The sequence below is a fragment of the Aulonocara stuartgranti genome (assembly GCF_965226115.1).
Source record: "Aulonocara stuartgranti genome assembly, chromosome: 2".
In the NCBI taxonomy this organism is placed as follows: Eukaryota; Metazoa; Chordata; class Actinopteri; order Cichliformes; family Cichlidae; genus Aulonocara; species Aulonocara stuartgranti.
Genome location: NC_138940.1, coordinates 16,721,339 through 16,744,605, shown reverse-complemented (window position 1 = coordinate 16,744,605; position 23,267 = coordinate 16,721,339). Strand labels below are relative to the sequence as shown.

Here is a 23,267-nt window from a genome sequence, read left to right as displayed (position 1 = left end):
CATTAGAATAATAATAATAATAATAATAAACTTTATTTATAAAGCACACTTAAAAACCAAGGGTATGCCAAGGTGCTTAACAAGTAACATAGAGAATAGAAGGAACATAATAGAAATAGGACCAAAGCAAGTACTAAGTATGCAAGCAGGTAGCTGTCACTGATACATAGGAAAGCAACAGGTACAGAGCAAACAAGAATTTAAATGAGCATAAAAGTGCATGATATGAAATCATAAAAGAAATATTAACTAGAGGGAAAGGCAAGATTGAATAAGTGGGTTTTTAGTCGTGATTTGAACAGTGCAATGGAATCAGATGCGCGGAGGTCGAGAGGAAGGGTATTCCATAGTACCGGGGCAGCCAGAGCAAACGCACGGTCACCCCGGGACTTCAGTCGAGATCTGGGTTGGGTCAGAAGTATTTGAGTGGCAGATCTAAGTGTTCTAGCAGGAATATGTGATTTGAGAAGTTCACTAAGATAACTTGGCGCTAATTTATTAATAGTTTTGAATGTAAGGAGTAATATTTTAAATTGAATATGGTACTTTATGGGCAGCCAATGCAAGCTAGCTAGAACAGGAGTAATAGGGCAAAATTTCCTGGTACCAGTCAAAAGGCGGGCTGCTGCATTTTGGACTGTTTGCAGTCTAAGAAGAAGAGAAGAGGGAAAACCGTAGTACAAGGAGTTACAATAATCCAACCTGGAGGTCACAAAAGCGTGAATAAGCTTCTCCAGCTCCTCATGCGGAACATAATGCCTAGCCTTAGAGATAAGGCGCAGTTGGTGGAAGCTAGATCTCACTACAGCAGACACTTGCTTATCGAGTTTGAGCGAGCTATCCAGCAGTACACCCAAGTTACTGACATAGTCACAAGAAAAGCTAGCAAAGGAACCCAGGGCAGCACAGAGTTGGGCACAAGGGATTTTACTGTTGAACACCACAATCTCAGTCTTCTTATCATTTAAAACAAGATAATTACTCAGGAACTGTCACGGATTGCCGGGGCAAGCCGTGTGGAATTGTAGAAAGGGACCAAAAGGCGGCAGCTCTGGTGCAGGTGAGTGTTTATTCACAGAGGTAGGTAAGTACAAACAACGGTGGCGACAAAACATGAAACTGGAAACCTAAACTAGGTAAACTAATAAGACAAACCAGAAACGAGGATGCAGGGAGGTCCGGAGAAATACATATGGGAAGACGCAGGGAGACCGAGGGGAAACAACACAGACGAACCAGCAATTACTATGACAGAAGACACAACTTAAATACACTCAGAGAACACAGGGAGATTACATACAGGTGGGAACACAGCTGGGAGTGATCACGTGACGAGAGTAGGGAGACAAACAGAAACACTCACATAAGACGCAGACCTTCACAATAAAACAGGAAACACATACACGCAATGACATAACACACCAACTTAACACAGACTGGGGAACACAGAACATAGGAACATGAACGATGAAACAGAAGAGAATAAACACCCAAGGTAACCAAAACCACAGAATACTAATAAACTAAACAAACACGGAGTCGCAGACTCCGGATCATGACAGGAACCAATCTTTGACCTCCCGCATGCATTCTTGAAAGTAGTGTAGGGACACAGCAAGGTCGTCAGTAAGTTGAAAATAGATCTGTATATCATCGTCGTAACAGTGGAAGGTGATACTGTATTTTTCAAAGATTGCGCCTAGAGGGAGCAAATACAATGAGAAGAGAATAGGGCCTAAAACTGATCCTTGAGGCACACCACAACAGACCGGAGCAGAGGAAGAGGAGAAGGTGCCCAAGTTAACCGAAAAGGACCTGTCAGCAAGATATGATTTAAACCAGTCGAGGGCAGTGCCTCTAATACCCACAGTGTGCTCAAGTCTTAGTAATAAAATGTTATGGTCCACCATATCAAAGGCCGAAGAGAGGTCTAGTAAAACTAGGACCATAGAGCGTCCAGTATCAGTGATTACAAGAATATCATTAAGAACTCTAACCAACGCTGTTTCAGTGCTATGCAATGGCTTAAAGGCAGATTGAAATTTCTCAGCAATATTGTTCGTGTCCAAGTACTCCTGGAGCTGGGAGAGAACTAGTCTCTCCAGGATCTTGGACAAGAACGAAAGCTTAGAGATCGGTCTGTAGTTTGAAAGGTCATTACAGTAAGAGTTTCTTTTTTTAAGAATCGGGTGGACTACAGCATGCTTAAAAACCAAAGGAACAGCCAGCTGTGCCTGAGTGACCGAGCCCCAGGCCGAGAGGCCGGGGGCACCCCACCTCCGAAGTGGCCCGAGCGAGCCCCAGGCTCCAGGCCCCGATGAGCGGCCGCCAAGGAGTGAGCCGGTGTGTACCTGGACGCCCATCCCCAGACACAAAGAACCACCAACGCACCGATATCTGAGGGAGTCCACCACTGGCAGGGGAAGTGGTGGTGGGTGGAGATAGACCTCCAAACCTTGGAGGGCCTGAGATGTCCCCAGAGAGGTGGCGTCTGATACTCAACCTGACATATAGACACAGACATACAGGCACACACAGATACAAACATCCATTCCCACCCTCATGCTCTCATGTGCACTTACTCCACACTCAACCAACGTGGAGACAGACATGAAGAGACGCTGTACACACGATCACACTCCCCAAGCGTACTCTACGAACCGGGTCTAGGTACCCTTGCCCCTGGAGGGGGGAACTGCACCCAGACCCAGGTGGTGTTACCCTTTTCCCTGCGGTGGGGAGAGGCAGTGTGAGTAATGTGAATGTCTAAGTTGTGGGATAAAATTGAGGCAGAGGCAGTGTTTTTAAGCTTATACGTGGGGGTTTATTTTTCCAAAGGAATTTGGACATACATGAATCTAGAGATCTGAACCAATCTTGTGGCGGTTTAGTTGGGATCATTGAGAATAAATAATTTATTTTTGGTAAGACCATCATTTTTATAGCAGCAACCCTTCCCATGAGTGATATGGGTAGACATTTCCACCTAGCCAGATCACCTTCTACCTTCTTTAAAAGTGAGATATGGTTTAATTTAGTTAGATCTGCAAGCTTGGGAGAAACATTAATACCTAAATATTTTATATTTCCCGATTGCAGTGGTGTAGAAGAGGAATTATGGAGGGAGCAATTAATCGGTAGGACTGTAGATTTTGACCAGTTAATTGAGTAATCTGATATTCTTGCAAAAGAGTTTATCAATTCAATCACCCCAGAGATATTGGTTTGTGAGTTTTGGAGAAAAAGTAACACATCATCTGCATAAAGGCTGATTTTATGTTCCACGTTCTTGCATTTTATGCCCTTAATTACTGAATTCTGTCTAAATGCTGCTGCTAGTGGTTCAATAAAAATTGCAAATAGTGAAGGGGAGAGTGGGCATCCCTGCCTGGTGCCCCTCAAGAGACAGAAGCTGGAGGATGTCTGGTCATTTGTTCTGACACAAGCTGTTGGGGAATTATATAATATTTTTAACCAGTTTATGAAAGAGGATCCAAAACCAAATTTGTGTAAAGTTGCAAATAAAAATTTCCAGTTAACTCTGTCAAATGCTTTTTCTGCGTCTAAAGAGAATATTGTAGTTTCTAGGTTTTTACTGTATGAGTAGTCTATCAAATTAAGTAATCTACGTGTATTTGTTGATGAGTGCCTACCTTTTATGAAACCATAAGAATTTTTAAAGACCGAGGCTACGCCGCCACCCCTACCAGTAAGCCTTGGTGAGCTAAAAGCGACACAGTCCGATGGAAGAAGTTTGGTACACATTCACCCAGTGTATATACTATATGTATGTATATATATATATATAATGTTCTTCCTCTACACCCCCCCCCCCCCCCAATTTTTGCACATGTCGAGGAGCGTGTCAGACTACATTTCACTGTGTGTTATACTTGTATAACTATGCATGTGACAAATAAAGAACCTTGAACCTTGAACCTTGGTAAAAGGGATGAACTCACCAGGACGAATCCAGGTTTCAGTCAGGAATAAAGCATCAATCCCATTAGTGGAGAGGAAGTCATTTAAGAGAAAGGTCTTATTGACCAGCGACCTGACATTAAGCAATGCCATCCGTATCCTAGGGACTAAGTCGCCTAGGGTGGTGCGTCATAGGACACTTAGGTTGCTTCGGCAAACGCTGCATTGGAGCGATGTTATCCAAACCCAAGCAGGAAAACATGCCACAGGAATGGCAGGGTAGACTTCGTGGTCGGCCGAGCAGATCCAACGGTGGGTGAGCAACTTAGCATCAGAGCACTCCTGGGAAGGAGGGAAAGAAGACAAAATATCCAGGCTACCCACATGCCAGCTCCTTCTACCGTGTTTCCTATAGCGTTTCTTGTGTAGATTCGGAATAGGTAGGTGGAGGAAGCCGGTCGGAGGGTCCGGTCATGGGGTCCGGTCGGAGGGTCCGGTCAGAGGGTCCGGTTGGAGGGTCCGGTCGGGGCGCGGTGGCGTCACCCAGGTTCCAGCAAGGATCAGGCCGAGAGGAATGAGAGAGTCTTAGATTTAAAAGTGTTTGCCTGTCGTATGTAATCCGTGCACAGCCATTAGATGAGCATACAACTAAAAGGATAAAAAATACAATGCCAAGGTCCATAAAGAGTGTAGAGAGGGTAAAAAGCAGCGAAGCAGATATAGCCGAGGACGGCAAGCCACGTACACCGGCACCATCTTAGCTTTAGATCTCAAACACTGGGCCACATGGCCCAGAACCCTGACACTAATACTTATTGAGTGGCAATTAATGAGGCCGTGTCTGTTCTCGCAGCTGCAGATCTTTGCTAACTTTCCCTCTGTGACCTGCAACAGACACAGAGTCGCCTTCCAGAATACAGAGCGTCGCTGTAATGGGGATGGTGATAAATACTGAATGACGGGAGGAGACGGTGTCATTAAAGCCACCTCCATCGACAGCCCCGCTCTCACTGCACGCTCTGCGATATAAGCTTCGAGCCTGCAAGTCATCTTTTGTAACTGGGAGGTTGAGGATGACACGGCTTGGAGTTTCTGCTTCCACTATCAATCAGAAAACCCAGTCGTCTTTCTTTGTCAAACCGTTCACTGTAAATAACCAAACTGAACTTCCATTTAAAGAAAGCTTGGACCGGAACAGAAAATCTCTTTAGCTTAACTTTGATGCACGACGGTAACCTCGAACCCACTCGCTGTTCAACCTTTCTCTTTGCATGGGGCAGCCAATCAGAAGAAAAGTACGCTTAAAGGAGGGAGGCGCTTAAACAGCGCATTTCAGATACTCTGCCAAACTGAACAAACCACCGCTTCATCAGCGTCGATAAACAGAATAAATAACAGAACAGAAATAGCACTGGGCAGCATTTTCTTCAGCTAAATTGCTGCTTGTGTGAGTGAAGCTACAGGTAGCACTTCCGTGTGTTTGTTTTTGGTCATATGAGCCGGGACGGGATGTGGAAAAGTATTAAATTACTCCCAACCAGCAGCTGGTTTTGGGTGGACGGCTTCAGGAAAAACTTTGGAGAGTAGAAGGCGGCTGATGTGCAGACTAACCCTGCTTCATTACATTTGGGGGTAAACAGTCTGTATGTGAGATAGGAAACTTGGCAGTAATAATAATGCTGCTCAGAGGCAGGACAGTTTAATGCTGGGAGCTTGGTACAATGGCTTCAGCTGTGGGAAAATATAATTGAAATGCAGCACGATTCACTCGGGGCGGCAGGTAAATGTTAAACTCTTAAATCAAGCCCTCAAACTTCATTTCCTCGTGTGGGAGAAAGACCTTTACAGCACATCAGCGAGCCCCAGCTTTCTTATTGTCAGAGAAGTCGGCCGAGCAAGGAGCTGATAAATTGGAATAAAATTTATCAGTTGCAACTGTGGCTCAAAACTGATGTTTATGCCTCTGCTGGAAGCAACAGCCCATTATTAGGAGATTTCTTTTGACAAGTTCTATATGGAAGTGCGCAAGAGCAGCTCGGGACAGCAGTATTAATTTGCCTGAATGATGGTGGAGCCATTAAAGCAGCAGTGATGAGGTTTGGAGAGCCTTATGATGAAACTACTCAGCTTCTGGTTTGTCCCCTAAAACAACTTTGAAAATGAATAATGACAAGTGTCGCACTAGTACTATAAGGTAGTGCACCACTGCCATTGGACATTTTGTACATAACTGATATTCCCCCGTGTCTTTTACACAGTGGAGTTATTTCACAGCCTAGAAAGTAGAGTGGTCTGAAACCCTACAACATGTCGAAAAGACACCACTGGATCATCACTGTCACAGGGCAACAAAGGAAATGTTGGAGAAGTTTGTGGTAGATGGATGAACTTTGTTTTACTTTAATACAAAGAAAACTCCAACGACTACTTGCAGTCTGAGAGCGAAGTGCTCTAATGGGGTGATATGGTACTATAAGGTCATTAAGATAAGATGGGGCCTAATTATATAAGACCTTGTATGTGAGGAGCAGGATTTTAAATTCTGGATTTAACAGGGAGCCAATGAAGGGAAGCCAATATAGGATAAATATTCTTTCTAGTCCCTGCCGGTACTCTCGCTGCAGCATTTTGTATTAACTGAAGGCTTTTCAGGGAGTTTTTAGGACATCCTGATAATAATGAATTACAGTAGTCCAGCCTAGAATCAATAAATGCATTAACTAGTTTGTCAGCGTCACTCTTAGACAGGATATTTCTAATTTTAGAGATACTGCGAAAATGGAAGAAAGCAGTCCTATGATATGATTCAAACCACTGCAGTGCAGTACCCCGTGTTTCAATCTTTGTAGTAAATCTCTTAGTATAGCCCAAACTCAGTCTAAGTACTTCTTACTAATGTAATGCCCAGACCAGACTCAAATGCTTGTGTGATTCCACGTGTGTGTCTGCCACCGCGTCTGAAAAGTAACACTAAGGTGTGTCCACAAGTGTGATGAACGGTAAAATATGATGACGAGTCCTACAGGTATCAGCATGTGATGAGTTGGCAGTGAGAATGCGTCGATCTGACTTATCTAGCTGACGACCTGCCTGAAAGATTTTTGGATTAACTTATTTTATACTGACAGCTTGTCATCCTCCTCTTGCTCTACAGGAAACGCCTTTGTTGTGAGCCTGGCCTTCGCTGACTTGGTGGTTGCTATCTATCCCTACCCGCTGGTGCTCACTGCCATTTTCAACGACGGTTGGATTGCCGGCTACATCCACTGTCAGATCAGTGGCTTCCTCATGGGCCTCAGCGTAATTGGCTCCATCTTTAACATCACGGGCATCGCCATCAACCGCTACTGCTACATCTGCCACAGCCTCAAGTATGACAAGCTCTTCTCCAACAGCAACACCATGTGCTACGTCGTGCTCGTCTGGGCGCTCACCATCCTCGCCATCGTCCCCAACTGGTTTGTGGAGTCGCTGCAGTACGACCCGCGGGTTTACTCCTGCACCTTCGCCCAGTCCGTCAGTTCACTGTACACCATCGCCGTGGTGGTGGTGCACTTCATCTTGCCCATTGGCATTGTCAGCTACTGCTACCTGCGTATCTGGATTCTGGTCATCCAGGTGAGGCGGCGGGTCAAGCCAGACTCGAGACCTAAAATCAAGCCACACGACCTCCGCAACTTCCTCACTATGTTTGTGGTGTTCGTGCTCTTTGCTGTTTGCTGGGCGCCGCTGAACCTGATTGGCCTGGCGGTGGCAGTGGACTCCACGCTGGGCCGTGCCATCCCAGAGTGGCTGTTCACAGCCAGCTACTTCATGGCGTATTTTAACAGCTGCCTCAATGCCGTCGTCTACGGTGTCCTGAACCATAACTTCAGGAAGGAGTACAAGAGGATCGTCCTCATCATCTTCAAGTTCCACTGCTGAGATGGAATACTTGGAAATGCAGAGATTTTTATCTTTAATGACATGAAAGATAGAAAGAACTTTACCCTGACAGGAAAATAAAACAGGACTGATGAAATGGAAAGAAAGCAAATAAAGGTACAGTGGAAGGAGAACAACAAGAGCACTGAGTGGGAGAGAAAAATAGGAGCGCTTTAATAGCTGCAGGAGGAGAGATGAAGAGCAGACAAAGTGAACTAAATGTTGCCACACTGAGAGTTATCAGTGATGCCTTCAGGGAAACAAGGAGACTAAGAATGCAGAGAGCAAGGGAGAGGCCAGAACTTGGGAAGCACTCCTAACTGGGGAATGTGTTTCATCCTGACTTTCTTGGGTAATGAAGTCGTGACTTAATGTTCAGATGAGAGCATAATTCATTGTGTTTAATTAGCAACATAATTAAGTTAAATGTGGGGTCACTGAGTTGAATAGCATCCTCTGTGAATTAGATTCAAGGCAGAGCTCTGACACTGTGATTTTTTTTAAAAGACGTCGACGCTGTTCCTGTTCCTACGAAGTACGAAGATAACGACGAAGATGACAAATCGGCTTTGAGGAGAATGAAGATGCATTATATACTTTTAAAATTGCAAAATCATTTAAGGTGGGACACATTTTTGAACATTAAGGCTGCGAGAGACTCTGTGTGTGCACAACAATGATTGGGATATTTTACTTGTAATATAACTAATCTATGTAAGAAGGTAGCAAACTCTCACTGAGGACAGAGGGGGACGATGGACGACTTGTCCAGTGACTTCAGCTTTGGACTAAGAGTCCCAGTATGAAGCATAAAAGTACTCCATGATATGGGTCTGGTTCCTGCAAGACTGGTCCTAACTAAAACTTGATATTTGTTAAGACCAGCCCAACTTAAACCTAGTCTTAACTAAGGTGTCCATGCGTCTATGACTGCAGAGTGATAGAAATGTTGCAGAGTTCACCTGTTTTTACCAACCAGCTGTTGTGTAATGTAATCCAATAAAAACAGCTGTTTAGTGACTTCATTGTCATTCAGCTCTAATAACGAGCCCCAAAATTTACATGAAGTCTGAAAAGTTGCTGTTCAAGTTAAAAGACAGGAACACTTTTTCAAGTAGCTCATCATAAAACATTAACAGCATCACTTACAAAATCCATCACTTCTAGCAGCCATGGTTTGGGTTTCGTTTCATTTTCCTGCATCACAGAGTTCCCTGCACTCAGCTGGTGGCCGTCATGACATCAATGGAATCATGTGTATGCAAATTTTTACCACTTAGAAGGTGCTCAGGTCACCTGCAAATGGTTTAATCACCAAGTCCTTTTAGAAAGGAGCATTATAAGCAGCTACCTGTGCGTTTGTCTCAAGCCCCGAACCTTGGCTCCACTGCCTTCGACTGCAGCTGGCAGTCCTGGTTCTGCTCAGCTTAGCAGCTCACTTCTCCACCTGTGGCATTTTCTGACTCTACATCTCACAGAGAAGAAGAAAGACTACCATGGACAGCTGCAGTTCAAGGCAGTGAACAACAATACTTTAAAAATGCAAATAAAAAATACTAAAATAAAGTACCCCGTGTATTCGTGGGGTTGTTAGTAACCCATTAAAGTCTTTGTGGGGGAAACACTATGCTGTGCTTTTATACTGATACAGTAATAATTACTCTGACTTCCAGTTCTAGTTGTCGGGCCAAAAGCTGGGAGATGACGCATGGATGACCACACACGCTTAAAGCTCTGAGATCCCAACAAAAAACTCAGTGCAAGGTGGAGTCTGAGAAGTGCCACACCTCACCACATCCACCTGTGTGAGTCGTGCATCCACAGTCTTAGTGCCCAGATTCCTGCAAAAAACACGTGTCAGAAAATGGTGAAACAAACATGTGCAAGAGTGCAAAACATCCCCAGACCTGCTGCCAGGGCACTTAGGAGGCTACAAGCTTTTTTGACTTTGTGAGGCCTGAAAGTTAAAAGTGTCATTAATCAAAATCCACTTTTAATTTAAAGCAGTAAAATGTTCTTTCGCTGTCCTTCTGCTGTTAAGTGTAACTTTGCAATGATGCTTTCAGGACTCAAACATTTAGTTTGACCGGACAGTGTGATGAATATGAAGAGGGGCAGGGGGTACAATATGCTCCAGAGAGGCTGACTCTGAGACTGTCTCCCTTCATTGCATCATCACCTTCCTCTTCCTGAGAATGAGCGGCACAGGTGTGCCACAGCCTCTCTGCACTGCCTGCACGGTGTGTCCGTGTGCAACCCTCTGCAAACACAGACGGAGACAAAAGGATGAAAACACAGTGTCTGTGTACCGCTGTGTCCTCCCACATGACCAAAGCCAGTCTGAGCTCAGCAACCTGAGACTATCAGTGTTCCCTCACAGTCGCATGAGTGCGTCTGCTGTACACACCGAGTCTGAACACAAGCCAAGCATCAGAGAAACAGGCACGAGTGATTAAATCATGGTAACGGTATTCTGAACATGTCACTGTGCTTCATACTGCTGGGGAGCTGAAGATGAATGTTGCATATGTATTAATAAGCTGTGATAATCTGCCTGTGCTTTGGTCCTATTTTAATAAGCTCACTGTGTGTGTGTGTGCGTGCGTGCGTGCGTGCGTGCGTGCGTGCGTGCGTGCGTGCGTGCGTGCGTGCGTGCATGTTTTGGGACCAGTTTATGGGTCCACTGAGGACCCTTCGATGGCACCAGGGACAGCTGTTGGAGGGACAGCGTGTTTGTGTGTGTTTTGTTTGTTTTTTGTGCCAAGATGTTGCCGGTTCAAAGTCAGTCAAGGTCTGAAGTTTAAAGCCAAATGTTCCTGTGTTCACGTCTTGTAAGCGCAGGCAGGTAATATACAGGTAAAACAAGGGCATCTGACAAATAATCTGAACTCACAGGAAATCTTCAATGAGCTGCTGTGAGTCTTCACATCTGTCCAAGAAACAGAGAAAATAAATTGACCAAGAATTAAGTACATTAATTGAAGACCAACAGGAGTTTAGACTAGTTCAACATAACAACGTCTTGTTCTTTTTGACACCACGTAAAAAGAAGCCATCCTCCCCGTCCTCGGTGCAGATCTGGGACCAGTGGGATTTATCATATCTCTGCTGCCTCTGCGTTGCAAGTTTTATTTACTTTATCAACCTCCAAAGATGAATCTAAGATAATAAATAGTAATATGACGGGAAGCAGTTACTCTCAGATGAAGCTGGACTAATCTAACCAGCTTCCACAGACACTTACAGTGAGTCTGAGAGGTGAAGCTAATGTAAAAACCTAAATTCCTTCTAATGACAACCAGCTGGCTGTTGGCAGGACACCCGTGGATCGATGCTGGATCGGATTGGGATCTGAGGAATCTGCAGTTACAGACTCCAACACGACTGTGAATAAAAGAAAGAAGCACAGATGACATAAACGAATAAAGTGGAATTCATCAATACTCATGTTTGGAAGATAGCGCAGCTCGATGAGGACAGCGGCAGGTTTAATTGGCCCACTGAGGGTTTAAAGAAGCACAGTTATTGGCTTTCTTTTTTTTTTTTACCTGAATTACCTGCAGCTGTGTACATCTAAAGACGTATTTCTCTTATTTTTTTGTGCTAAAAATCAATGTAGCTTGCTGTTGTTTGTGTGTTTGGATCAGTTTTAAACAAACAGAATGGATGTGAAGGCCGAGCGGCAGCCGGTTGCTCTGAATGACAATGTTCTGGTTTTCCTTTCTCACGCTGTTTTGCACATTGCCGTGGAGAATGTTTCCTCTGAATGTTTGTAATGTCGATGAAACAAAAGAAACCAAGCAACACCTGAAATCCATGTCTTAATAAAAGAACTTTCAGTGTGAGCCGCTGGCCTCCTCGCTTTATTTCACACAGAAACAGCACGCTCACAGAGACACTGATCCGGTCTATCGTTATGTTCATGAAGGTTTAACTCTGGTTTCCTCACACGCTGCTGCTCTGTCTGCAGCCACCGCACTCATTTTATTATTTCTTCTTCTCTTATAAAGTCAATCTCTCTCTCCTGCTGGTACACCTGTCCACATTTGTGACTGATTACAAGTTCTGCCTCTTTCAAATGAACACATCATATCTCAACTGATAACTCATAGCTAAGTTATTGAGTTGGTAACAACCTCTGTGATTGATCGATGAGTTGGTGCCAGTAACTGATCGCAGTCTGAACAACCTCAGATCCATCTGCTGGTTCCAAACTTTAATTGCTTTAAAATACCGGTCAATATTTAAAAGCTGATGCCGGTCAAATACATACAGGTTACTGAGCGCTCATCAGCAGTTAAAAAGTTGCTGTTGCTGTGGTGACAGACCAAAAGGAAACACTTCCCTCCACATTTCTTTGTGTGATTTCAGTCGAGCCACACTGACAGCTATCTGTCTCTCTGCACTTCAACACGCGGCCCATCACCACATCACCCTGTGTAATCTCAAGTCTGTTGCTGTGGCAACAGGAAGATCAGAAGGGTGACCTGTCAGTTTGGAGGAGCTGTCGCCGTGAGCAACGATGGCAATCAGCCATCACCTCCCCGCCAGGAGGACAGGTGAAGGAAAGAAATCAAAGAGAAGATGGAGAGATAAAAGGAAGTGAGATAAGCAGGAGGAAGTAACAGGGTGAGGTGTGAGTGGAAATAAATGCCGGCAGCACAGGTGAGTCGAAAACAGCAGCCACACCTGTTAGATTCAAATCTGAAGCACAGCAAACTGAGAACCTGAAAACACCTGGAGCACAGCTGGAGCTGATGCAATGTGAGCGAAACTCGAGTTTCCAACAACAGAGATGACGTGTTTCATCAGACCCCTCTCCCCATCCCTGCTTCAGCCGGCTAACGAAGCTCTCATGTTACCTCATAGAGCATTCAAGTTCTCACGATGCCGTCGGCTGTGATCTAAATTTTAATGCACTGACCCCCCGATGCAGAAAGTGCTCCTCAGCTTCACAAGGTTAGATCATTATTGGACTCAGGAGAGGCGCCTGCTGATGAACAGCGAGCAGCTGAAGGATCCTTGCATGCCAGCACACACCCTGAATCAAAACTGACCTCGCTGACAGCCATGTTGCCCAAGTTCAGTTTTACTGGGTTTGAATAAATCAGAAACAGAATGACGGCTGGGTAACGAGGACCTGATCCTCATCAAGGTCTCATGTATGACCGGCGGCTTGAGCTCACACAGAGAACACGTGACCCTGTAAACAACGCATCCTGTACAGGAAATATTTCTTAGATCTATTTATTACAAACACGGCAGTGATTCCTCCATAATTTATCCATCCAGGCATCTCCTTACACTTACACACTTCAGGGTCAAGGTTAGGCTGGAGCCCATGTTAGCTGTCACAGGGCAAGAGGCAGCTATACCTGGACAGGTACCAACCTGTCACAGAGACAGACAGCTATCACACTCACGCCTACAGACAATGAGCATGTTTGTGGACTGTGGGAGGAAGAACTCAGCCAGAGGTGGACGTCAACATGGCACCATTGGGACAGTCACTCAATGTCATCAGACCAGAGTGCTTAATCTGGCTGTCAGTCAGCTGTTCACCTCAGCTGTGGAGCCACTGCCTGTATTTACTCTGTAAAACTCTGTGAAAGGAGTCAAGCACACCAGTGTATGAGTCAGAGCTCTGACCGATCACAGTCATACTCAGGTGAGCTGTTGAGGACATGAAGAACAGTCTAAACACAGTCGTTATCAGGGTGTTTTTGTTCAGCTCCAGCCTTGAGCCCATAGCTGGCGCCGAAGGGATAGCCGCATTATGATGGTGGTTTTCTTTAGTGCGAACAACTCATGAGAATTTCAAACCTGTTCTTAACAGTCCAACACTGGACTCTCAATCTCCCGTTGGAGAGCCGCGAGCTTCTCCATGATGTTATCAAACTTACGCTCCGTGGTCTTGTCATTCTTGTGCTCAAAGAGCAGATTCGGAGAACTCACGACCGCAGTGAACTTCTCCAAGATGTGATCCAATTTGCGCTCAGAGGTCTTATTCTGAGTATTCACAGCAGCCGTAAGCTTCTCCAAGATCTTATCCATGCTGCACTCAATGAACCCATTCTGAGAAGTCACGCCTCGTGCCATTGTTTCAATCCCAGCGGGCAGCCTTGTGGGGGTTTGAACAGCAGGCACACGATTCTCCATTTCTGCCACCCGTCCATCGTGTATCCGGCAGGGAAAGTGCCACCCAGACACTCAGGCTCACCCGAGCCAAGACTTCTTGTTAAGAAAAGGGTGTCAATAGCATTCAGGTACCAGTTGATCAAATCCATAATTCTCTTTTAGGTTTTAGAGAACAGACTGTGAGAGAGTGTTCCAGGGAAAAGTAATTACCATCAGGGTGTATACCTCACCCCTGACGTCGTTGCCCACCTCTCAATTTTAAATACACTTAGTCATTGAGGGCTAGCAGGAGGGACTATGCGCTTACCTGCTGCTCCTTGGCAGGTAGCTCCATGCCCTCCTGGGTTTTAATTACACCTTAGAACACATATGCATCAACACTACAATGAGCGGGTGGAGGGAGGTTTGGAGTCTTCTCCCACTCCCATTCTCTGCGGCCTGCTGGAGCGGGAGGGCTAGTGGGAGGAGTTGGCCGTCCGACTGCGGTCTGGGGTGTGGGGCCTCCCTGCTGCTGCGGAGTCGGGGTGGTCTGCCTCTCCCCACCGCAGGGAAAATGGTAACACCACCTGGGTCTGGGTGCAATTCCCCCCTCCAGGGGCAAGGGTACCTAGACCCGGTTTGTAGAGTACGCTTGGGGAGTGTGATTGTGTGTACAGCGTCTCTTTATGTCTGTCTCCACGTTGGTTGAGTGTGGAGTGAGTGCATATGAGAGCATGAGGGTGGGAATGGATGTTTGTGTCTGTGTGTGCCTGTATGTCTGTGTCTATATGTCAGGTTGGGTATCAGACGCCACCTCTCTGGGGACACCTCAGGCCCTCCAAGGTTTGGAGGCCTATCTCCACCCACCACCACTTCCCCTGCCGGTGGCGGACTCCCTCAGGTGTCGGTGTGTTGGTGGTTCTTTGTGTCTGGGGGTGGGCGTCCGGGTACACACCGGCTCACTCCTTGGCGGCCGCTTGTCGGGGCCTGGGGCCTGGGGCTCGCTCGGGCCCCTTTGGAGGTGGGGTGCCCCCGGCCTCTCGGCCTGGGGCTCGGTCACTCAGGCACAGCTGGGGGCCGGCGGAGCTCACGGGCGCGTCACTGCAACTCCCCCTGGCTTCTGCTCCGCGGCTGCTGGGCGAGCCCTCATCTGGGACTCTCCTCAGCTCTTACTGGAACAGTGGCGCGGCTGCCCCTCTGTTGGTCTTCCATGGTCTCTTGTGTTCTGGGGGCCTCTGGATGTCTGGAGTTTTGATCTCCTCCATACCCGCTTCACACCCTGGAGGACGGGGCTGTGGCCCCCCCACACTCCCTAGCAGATCATTACATGGAGAAACCTTTGGAATGCAAGCATGCTGATCCACACAGGTATGCACACATGGGTATTCACAGACGCGGACTAAAGCTTTCTTGGCTGCTGCCTCAAAGCACACTGTGCGCTGTCTATCTTGCGTGCTGCACAATATCGTTTATTATTTAGTAAATATTGATATCTATGACTAGCTAGTTTATTGTGATGGTGCTTTGTTTTCTCTATTATTATGTTGCTCTTTGTTGTTTGCTGTCTCCTCTGTTTGTTTTTTTTGTTTGTTTTTTTTTTTCTCCATACAGGTGACCCAGGAGTTCTTTTTTTTTTCTCTCTCTTCCCCCCCCCCCTCTCACCGTCTCTTCTCCCCTTTGGTTTTCTTTCTTTCTCTCCCCCTCTTTCTCTCATTCATTCCCCCTGTCCTATTTATAAAAAAAAAAAAAAAAAAAAAAAAAAAAAAATGACAAAGGATGAACTGAAGCTCTGCCATCACGTAATGTCGCATACTGCTGTTTCTGATGTCATTTAAAAAAAAAAAAAAAGGGAAAAGTAATACAAAAAACACGAGACTAGACAAGGAAATAAGAGGCTAAGCAGGGAAGATAAGGGAGAGGAGGAGAGGAGAAAAGTGCAACCGCCTTCGCCAAGAGCCAAATGAGAAAAAACACAACAACCCCCCCCCCAAGCATTCACACCAGGAGAGTTTGGTCAGGTTTAGGAAACCAGTTATGCCCCAGGATGAAGGAAAGATGTGATCTCTCATTTGAGAGATCACATAATATCTGAAAAGGGGGATGAGCCCTTGTCAGATATTAAAACACAAGGATGATCGTTCACATCTTGAGTCTGAAGCTGCAGACATGACTTTAAATGTCCCTCCAGGGCAAATGGCCGCTTGCAGTTATTCTCCTCCACCTTTGGTGTTTCAAGTATGTGGCTGATCTGTGAAAGACCATTAGTGCAAAGGCAGAAGTCCTCACTGACCATCATATTTAAATATGGTGGGGAAACATAGCAGCTTTATGAGTATGCATTAATAAAGATATAATTACACAGTAATAAATGTATATGTACAATATCTTGTTTTTATTTTGAATAATAAACTGTACTTTAAATTGTTTGTCCCCGGTTCTCTAGATGAATCTATGAAAAATACCAAAGCCAACATAATTTGACATGAATAGTATTTTTGCCCAACAAGGTGATTACCAAATGGCTGTTGGCTGAAACTTTGGCACATCTCAGCATGGTGCAATGTGTCCTTAAAAATCTTACAAAACTGGACCAAACTGTGAGGTCTAAAAACTATCTACACAGAACAGTATCTGAAAGTGAGGGGAAAGAAGACAGACATCTCTACTTTGTGTTAATAACACATGTTGACACAGAGTGGTGGCTCAGACTGCCATCTTACCTGTGATCATTCAAACACTCTGGTTAAACAAGCATATCTTTAGTCTCCAGAGTGTTGAAGAAAAGCTGTGAGTTTTACCAACACTGCATGTTAGTGTCTGCATGCCACTTAGGTGAGGTTCAGCTTTAAGCTTTACTGCTGCACACAAACACAAGACAAGTTCTGCAAATCGAAGTGAAGCAGTGGGAGGTGAAAGTTGCTGTGTCAGCAGTTGTGGCTTTTAATTACCAGCTGTTTGCAAAAGGAAATAAGGAACGTGGTCCCTTTGGGCTGAACTGGTGGCAGAAAGTCACCTAATTGTGTTTTTTCATTCAGTCCGGCTGCTAATTGGCTCCATTGTGGCTCCTTTTCAGGATCAATACAAATCTGCTGACCAGTAAGAACCTTAAAGCCAGACATGTCCAGTTTCTGCTCCATAGAGTGAAGTCTGGTGACAGTGGTTAGCATGGAAATGTTAGTATTTCTATTACATAGTATTTTTATGGATGGTTGCAGTCATTCAGGCACTAATTACTAGAGAAAGTCCTGAAACTTATAAAGTGAGTATTACATTTCCTATATGGGGTTCATGCCTTTAACCAGAGCGCTGATGAAGTGAAATGTCGTCCACCGAAGCTGTGGCGCAGCCCTCGGACGGCCCCAAGAGGAAAACGTGTTTCCAATGATGACATGGTGCATATGAAAAAGGCATTTTCTTCAGGGATTTTAGTAATTAGAGACTTTTCTGTTTGGCCTTTTGTCCAGGTGTAAACCATGTTTTAGGTCACTGAAAATGAAGTTTTTATCTTTTTATCTTGCAGCGTCAAATTGATGTCATGAATATCTGAGCTGAGGTTTGTTGTCGCCATGTTGGTGTGACGAGCAGAGGGTAATTCAAACTGAGATTACACCAGTTCACATGTGATTAACAACTTATTGGCCAATGAAGATACTCCGATAATTCCTAAAATAAAAATGCCTTTTTTCATTTTTATACAACAAGTAGCACAAAAACAAGAACATCGACAGATAGTCTGATTAGCCTTACTTAAAATAATGGATCAGGACCCCCTTTAAGCACAGTCATGTCCATCCATGGTAGCTTTGATGGCAGGAAACATGCCCAACAGAAACCTGTGCCGTGGACTCATTGGAGGAACGCGCTCACGTTCATGACCACGAACAGTCTACACGCCAAGCTAAACGCAGGGTGAAGCAGCTCATGCTAAATATCCCAGTCCAGTTAATTTAATTCCATCTCTGGCCAAGCTTCACAGGGAAAACGAGCACCAGCGGACCCTCCCCTCTCCCTCTCATTTGTGTCAATTAGGCGGTGGAAGGATTACTCGGACTGCTTCTGTGGCGCATGTTGAAAAGCATTTGCACCTCGGGGAGCGGAGCACATGAACCAGGCAGAAACGCTCACACAGGCAGCTCCAAGGTTGCCATCTGGCCTCAACTTCAATTCTGCTGAGTGGATAGGCAGCAGAGGCTGATAATAATCTGCCCTTTTTGGACAACTACAGTTACAGCTAACTCCAAACACACTCATGCATTGGTAATATTTAGGGGCTGATGTTCAGTCATACCGACTCTGATGCTCTTACTATGGGGTCATCAACAGAGTTTTAATCATGTGTGCTACGAACAACTTCGTTTTCTACCTCATTTGTCAGGATGTGATGCCAAACGTCCAGTAACAAATCCCTCTAAAAATTTCCGAACCCAGTTCTGGATCGGCTCCAAGAGTTGGCGAGTTTTCAGATCCTTATGAGTCGTCCTGCTAATACGAAGAGACTGAAACGCACGAACTTGGACTTTCAACATCTTTATTCTGAGAAAGTAAAGAGTAAAGAAATGAGTGATTTAGCAAATGAAGGTCTCACACATATGAAGGATGCAGGCCGTCAAGCTGGATGAAGTTTGGAATATTTTACATTTCTTGATGTTTTCATGCTGAAATGCACTCATTTGATCAGCTGCAACCTGACACTTACAACAGAAAAGGAAAATTATAGTTTAGATGAGTATTTACATGTGCAAACATTTACGATGGATGGATATATACACACACAGAACGACTTCCAGCCCTGCATGAGGTGACTTCACAGGTGAAGGGAAACCAGAAGTCTGTTATCTAATGCCACACGGACAAAGACACACGGCAGCACAGATGCTTCACTGTGAGGCGTCGACAACACCTACAAGCCCGCAGTTAAAACTTGCTATATTAGATACATGCAGCTCAAACCTGATGGCGTTTTTTTGTAGCAACCTATCATCGGGCACTAATGCAGCTGTAATATTCACAAGAACATCTGGCACATTTTTAGGGGGTTTTAATCCCTGCACACCTGCCACACTCCTCCCAGAGGATCCCGAGACCCTCACAGGTTCTGCCTCTTGCACCTGTGACCTTGTTGTCAAAGCTCACAGTTTGACCCAAAGCTGAGAGCAAGAAAGCAGCTGTACTGTTTAACAGCTGCTGTGTCATCCTGGTGAGTCTGCTGTGATGAGATACGAACGATCTCCTGGCACTTCGAGGCGTTCCCATCAGAACCGCTATGACCCCTCGACCCAAGCAACAGCGGATTTTTAATTTTTTAAAGCGATTTTAAAACTATATTCAAAGTGAATAAGGCAGAAATCAAAGTGCTAAACAAACATGTTTACTTCTAAACTGGGGGCTGCGTGAAGCGAAGGTGTTTTACAAGGCTCCAAATTGGATGTTAAAAACTGAGGTAGTTTGATTTTTTGACTAAAACACCACAAACAATAATCAGTCAAAAGAATAAATTACCTCTAACCCCCGTACCATCTCCTACCTTCTCCATCATCATTAATCTGTTAGATTGCACTAAAAGGATGGACTTGATAAGACGTGACTGTCAGGTACAAACAGAACATGACACAGCAGTGAAACATCGAGCACCACAGGTTCTCCATGGTCCTTAATCGTAGACATGTCACAGATTTATCCTGAAACAGCTGTGATGTCCAACAGCAGCAGATAAAATGAGATAAAAGTTCAAATGTGCACTAAAATGGTTTCAAATGGCCCGAGTAGGCCTCCATCCACCCGCCGGGAGTCACGCCACTTCATCACTGAACCAAGAAGGTGGATGGCGTCTCGTCGCGCTTGTGTCCGTTGCGGGCAACGATCTCCACGATGGCAATGTAGGTCCCCGTGACGAAGCCGATCAGCCCCACCAGGCTGATGACGAGGTTCTTGACTTTCACCGGCAGCGACAGGCCCTCGCCGTAGAAAACGATGAGCTGCAGCAGGGGTGGGAAGATGAGCGCCAGGAAGCTGCTGCTGACCGAGCCCACCAACGAGATGACGAGGTCCAGCTCTGGGATCAGGATGGCGAGGGCACCTGGGATACGAGAGGAGGAAAGAAGGACACAGTGAACAATAGGGCTGCATGATTTTTTTTGCTTAGAATTGAGATCACGATTCCCTCACGATTTTCTTTTCCAATATAAATATTTCTTGCACTTATTAACCGCACATCAACTTTGTAACAGTTGAGACAGAACATAAAAACAATAAATGTCTCACATTTTGTTGTTGCCGCAAAACGTTGTACTGCTTGTAATTCCGTCTCCACCGTTGCTCGACACTGCGTGTATAGAGCAGGTAGTGCAACATTTTTAAAATAGTTGCGGAACGGCACTGTGTAGCGTTTGTCTAGGATGTTGATCATTCTCCTAAATCCCTCGTTTTGCACAGTGTTGATGGGAGCCATATCTTTGGTCAGGTGATAAGTGATAGCCTCCGTAATTTCTTTGTGCCTGCGGGAGGTCGACGGGTATGGGGAAGCGCTGTATAACATTCCCGTTATTAATGTTTGGGTGGTTGACGGGGACGGATTTTCTCCTGTCACTTTCTTGGCCTTTACAGCTTCGTTATATTGCACTTTATGGTGACGTTTGAGGTGGTTATACAGATTTGTAGTGTTACCTTGCGGTGCTGCTACTATGGCAAAACACAGCTTGCAAATGATATTTTTTTTGACTCTCATCATCTTCTTTGAAGGCAAAAAACTTCCACACGGAGGAATGAGAACCTTTTCTTGGAAATAATTTTACAGTGGGGTTGTCATTCTCACCACCATCAGGAAACGTTTCTTCTGCGCTCATTGTGTTTTCTCCCCTCGGGCAGTTTCACGTGCTCTCCGTTGTTTTTCCCCTGCCAGATGGCTTCTGTATCACGTGGTATAAGGCTCCGCCCTTGTCATTTGTTGAGCAGGAAGCGTGAGCGCTTGTTTTCATGCAGATTATGTCCCGGATCAAAATGCGGTACAATCGTCATCTTTTTTTTTTCCCTTTTAAAAATCGTTGTCATTTGGAAATGAGAGCGCACATAAATATGAATCGAGATCGGGATTTTCTAACGATTAATCGTGCAGCCCTAGTGAACAACATCATCTTTAAAGTGGAACATGACCTCAAACATTTCTAATGAGCTCAGTGCTTCTACAGGAAACAATCCACGGTTCTCTAAAAGGTAATTTTCCTCTGCACACCAAACCCTCTGTGGGATTTCCAAAACACTTTTATTCATGAACGACTGTGAGGCCAAAGGTCAGACTGCGCAGTGATGATGTCACACAGGAGATGTTCCTAACACACCTGGACCAGCAAACATGTCAGACAAAGGAGGATTATTCTCAACTGTGAATCATGCAAAGCTTATCTAACAGACTGATTATTACCACAGAGCTGGAAATGAGAAGAGAAGGTGTGTTTAATGAGCAGTTTCAAACCTGCTGGGTCATGGTGTGGCTGCTCAGGTGAACATTTGTCATACCTAGTGAGCATTGGATCTCAGTGAACGCTTGACTGCCAGACCTTTTGTTTTCGATGATTAAAGAAGAGTGTCCTCATCTTTCCTGATAGCGAGTCTGTTGCCCATTAATTTTTAAATCATGGGCAACGTAAAGTTGGTGCTGAAAAAGGAGAAGTGACGGCTGAGAGATGAAGTGAGGTCGGAGAGTAGCAATAGCCAGAGGGGAAGACAGCAAACCGAGGAGGCGGCGGGAGAGCCTCCCACCATGTGGAGTTTGTTCTCACGTGTTGGTGGAAGCGCCGACCGTGACACTGAAGTCACCGGGGACCTTAAGTGCCTTCACCTGTTGCCGTGGAGATGGGCATAAAGGGCGATGGCCGACCGCGCTCGTACAAAACAAGCGGCCCGCTGACAAGACGTCAAAGCATTTGCCTGAAAATGTTTGCACATGAGCAGGTTCAAGTCACGCTCCTCTCTGTGGCGAGCGCACGGGACAAATCAGCTGATAAAAGATTTTCTCAACCAGAATCGATCGTGCTCAGATCTGTCAGATTAACTTCTGGGGCAATGGCAAAGTTGAGCTTTCACACAACAAGAGCGGAAACCTGTCACCTCTGGGGAACGGCTCCTGAAGCCTGCTCTTCAAACTCCATTTAAAGCTTTGCAGTTTACCGAGTCATCAAATGAGGCAGGAGCTGTGAGGCGAGTGAGGCTTATTAGAGAACATGCTGAGCCTCTCCGGGGAGGAGACGTGGTCCCTGGAGAGGAGGCGTGGATCTTCAAAGTGCCGGAGAGAACACTCTGAGCACGCTAATTTGGTCGTAGCACTTTTAGGGCTTCAGAGACAAAACAAATTTTTTTCTGCCTGGGTTTAAAAAGAGAGAGAGCATGCTACACACTGAAAGATGAAGACTAGGAAGGCTGGGCATCACATCATTGTATACGGATTGTCCATTGTTTAAATGTCCCGGGCAGTCAAAAAGGAGGTAGAGCTGTTGAGAAATGCTAGGAGCTAACTGGGAGCTAACCGTGTCATTCAAAAACATTAACTGTTGCAGTGTTGGCAAAGAGAGGAAGTGACGTAAGATTTGCGCATGCGTGGTACCGATCTGAGTCTACGAATTTGGACAGCCTTTGGCTGTATCCCAATTCAGGGTCTGCAGCCTTAAAGGCCACATTTTAAGGCCGATTACATCACAGCGACGCGACGAAGGCTGTCCCAATTCAAAGGCTGCTCGAAATGCGGCCCTCAAATGAGTCCTTCATTTCCCTGAATTTTAAGGGCGTGGCGGTGTAGACTTCGTGGCCCAACATATCCCAGAATGCATAGCAGCGTGGTGGGTGTGGATAATTTTGCCGGGGAAAAAAAAAAAAAAAAAAAAAAAAACTGTGGATGAGGGGCGCCCGAAGAGTAAACCTTAAGTACTGAATATTATGTCACTTATTTATGTGCAAATGTTTAATAACGAAGAACATTACAACATTCCTGTTGGCCACATGTCGGCAAAGTTATGTGACATTGGTGACGTTTGTACTAACTTGGTTTTAAAGCCTTACTCTAAAACAGCGGTCCCTAACCTTTTTTGCGCCACGGACCGGTTTATGCCCGACAATATTTTCATAGACCGGCCTTTAAGGTGTCGCGGATAAATACAACAAAATAAAACTAGTACCGGTACCGAAAAAAAGAATATTTATTCATAACACGGGTGAAAAGACTCAGGAAAACCGAGTAAACGATAAAAACGATAACAAAATAACGCTGAAAAACAATAAAAACCCTGAAAACTATACATTTCACACTTAAGCCTCAA

General features: G+C 45.3%; 2 protein-coding genes across 4 annotated transcripts in view; one reads left to right on the top strand and one right to left on the bottom strand.

Annotated features, from left to right (window-relative positions):
* Window positions 1–4,394: 4,394 nt before the first annotated feature.
* On the top strand, window positions 4,395–11,685 carry LOC309689152 (melatonin receptor type 1A-like; the record flags this gene model as incomplete). Its single annotated transcript, XM_082505382.1, has 2 exons — window positions 4,395–4,468; window positions 7,050–11,685. 2 exons carry the CDS (start codon window positions 4,395–4,397, stop codon window positions 7,843–7,845), a joined length of 870 nt encoding a protein of 289 aa, XP_082361508.1. The 3' UTR covers window positions 7,846–11,685.
* A 6,788-nt stretch (window positions 11,686–18,473) lies between these two features.
* The window catches only part of slc36a1 (solute carrier family 36 member 1), a 39,179-nt gene continuing 34,385 nt past the window's right edge, over window positions 18,474–23,267 (bottom strand). For all 3 annotated transcript variants that reach the window (XM_082551474.1, XM_082551473.1, XM_082551475.1), the window contains one exon: window positions 18,474–20,038. In XM_082551474.1, coding sequence (XP_082407600.1) covers window positions 19,764–20,038 — 275 coding nt within the window. In that variant the 3' untranslated portion in view covers window positions 18,474–19,763. The remainder of the gene's footprint in view (window positions 20,039–23,267) is intronic.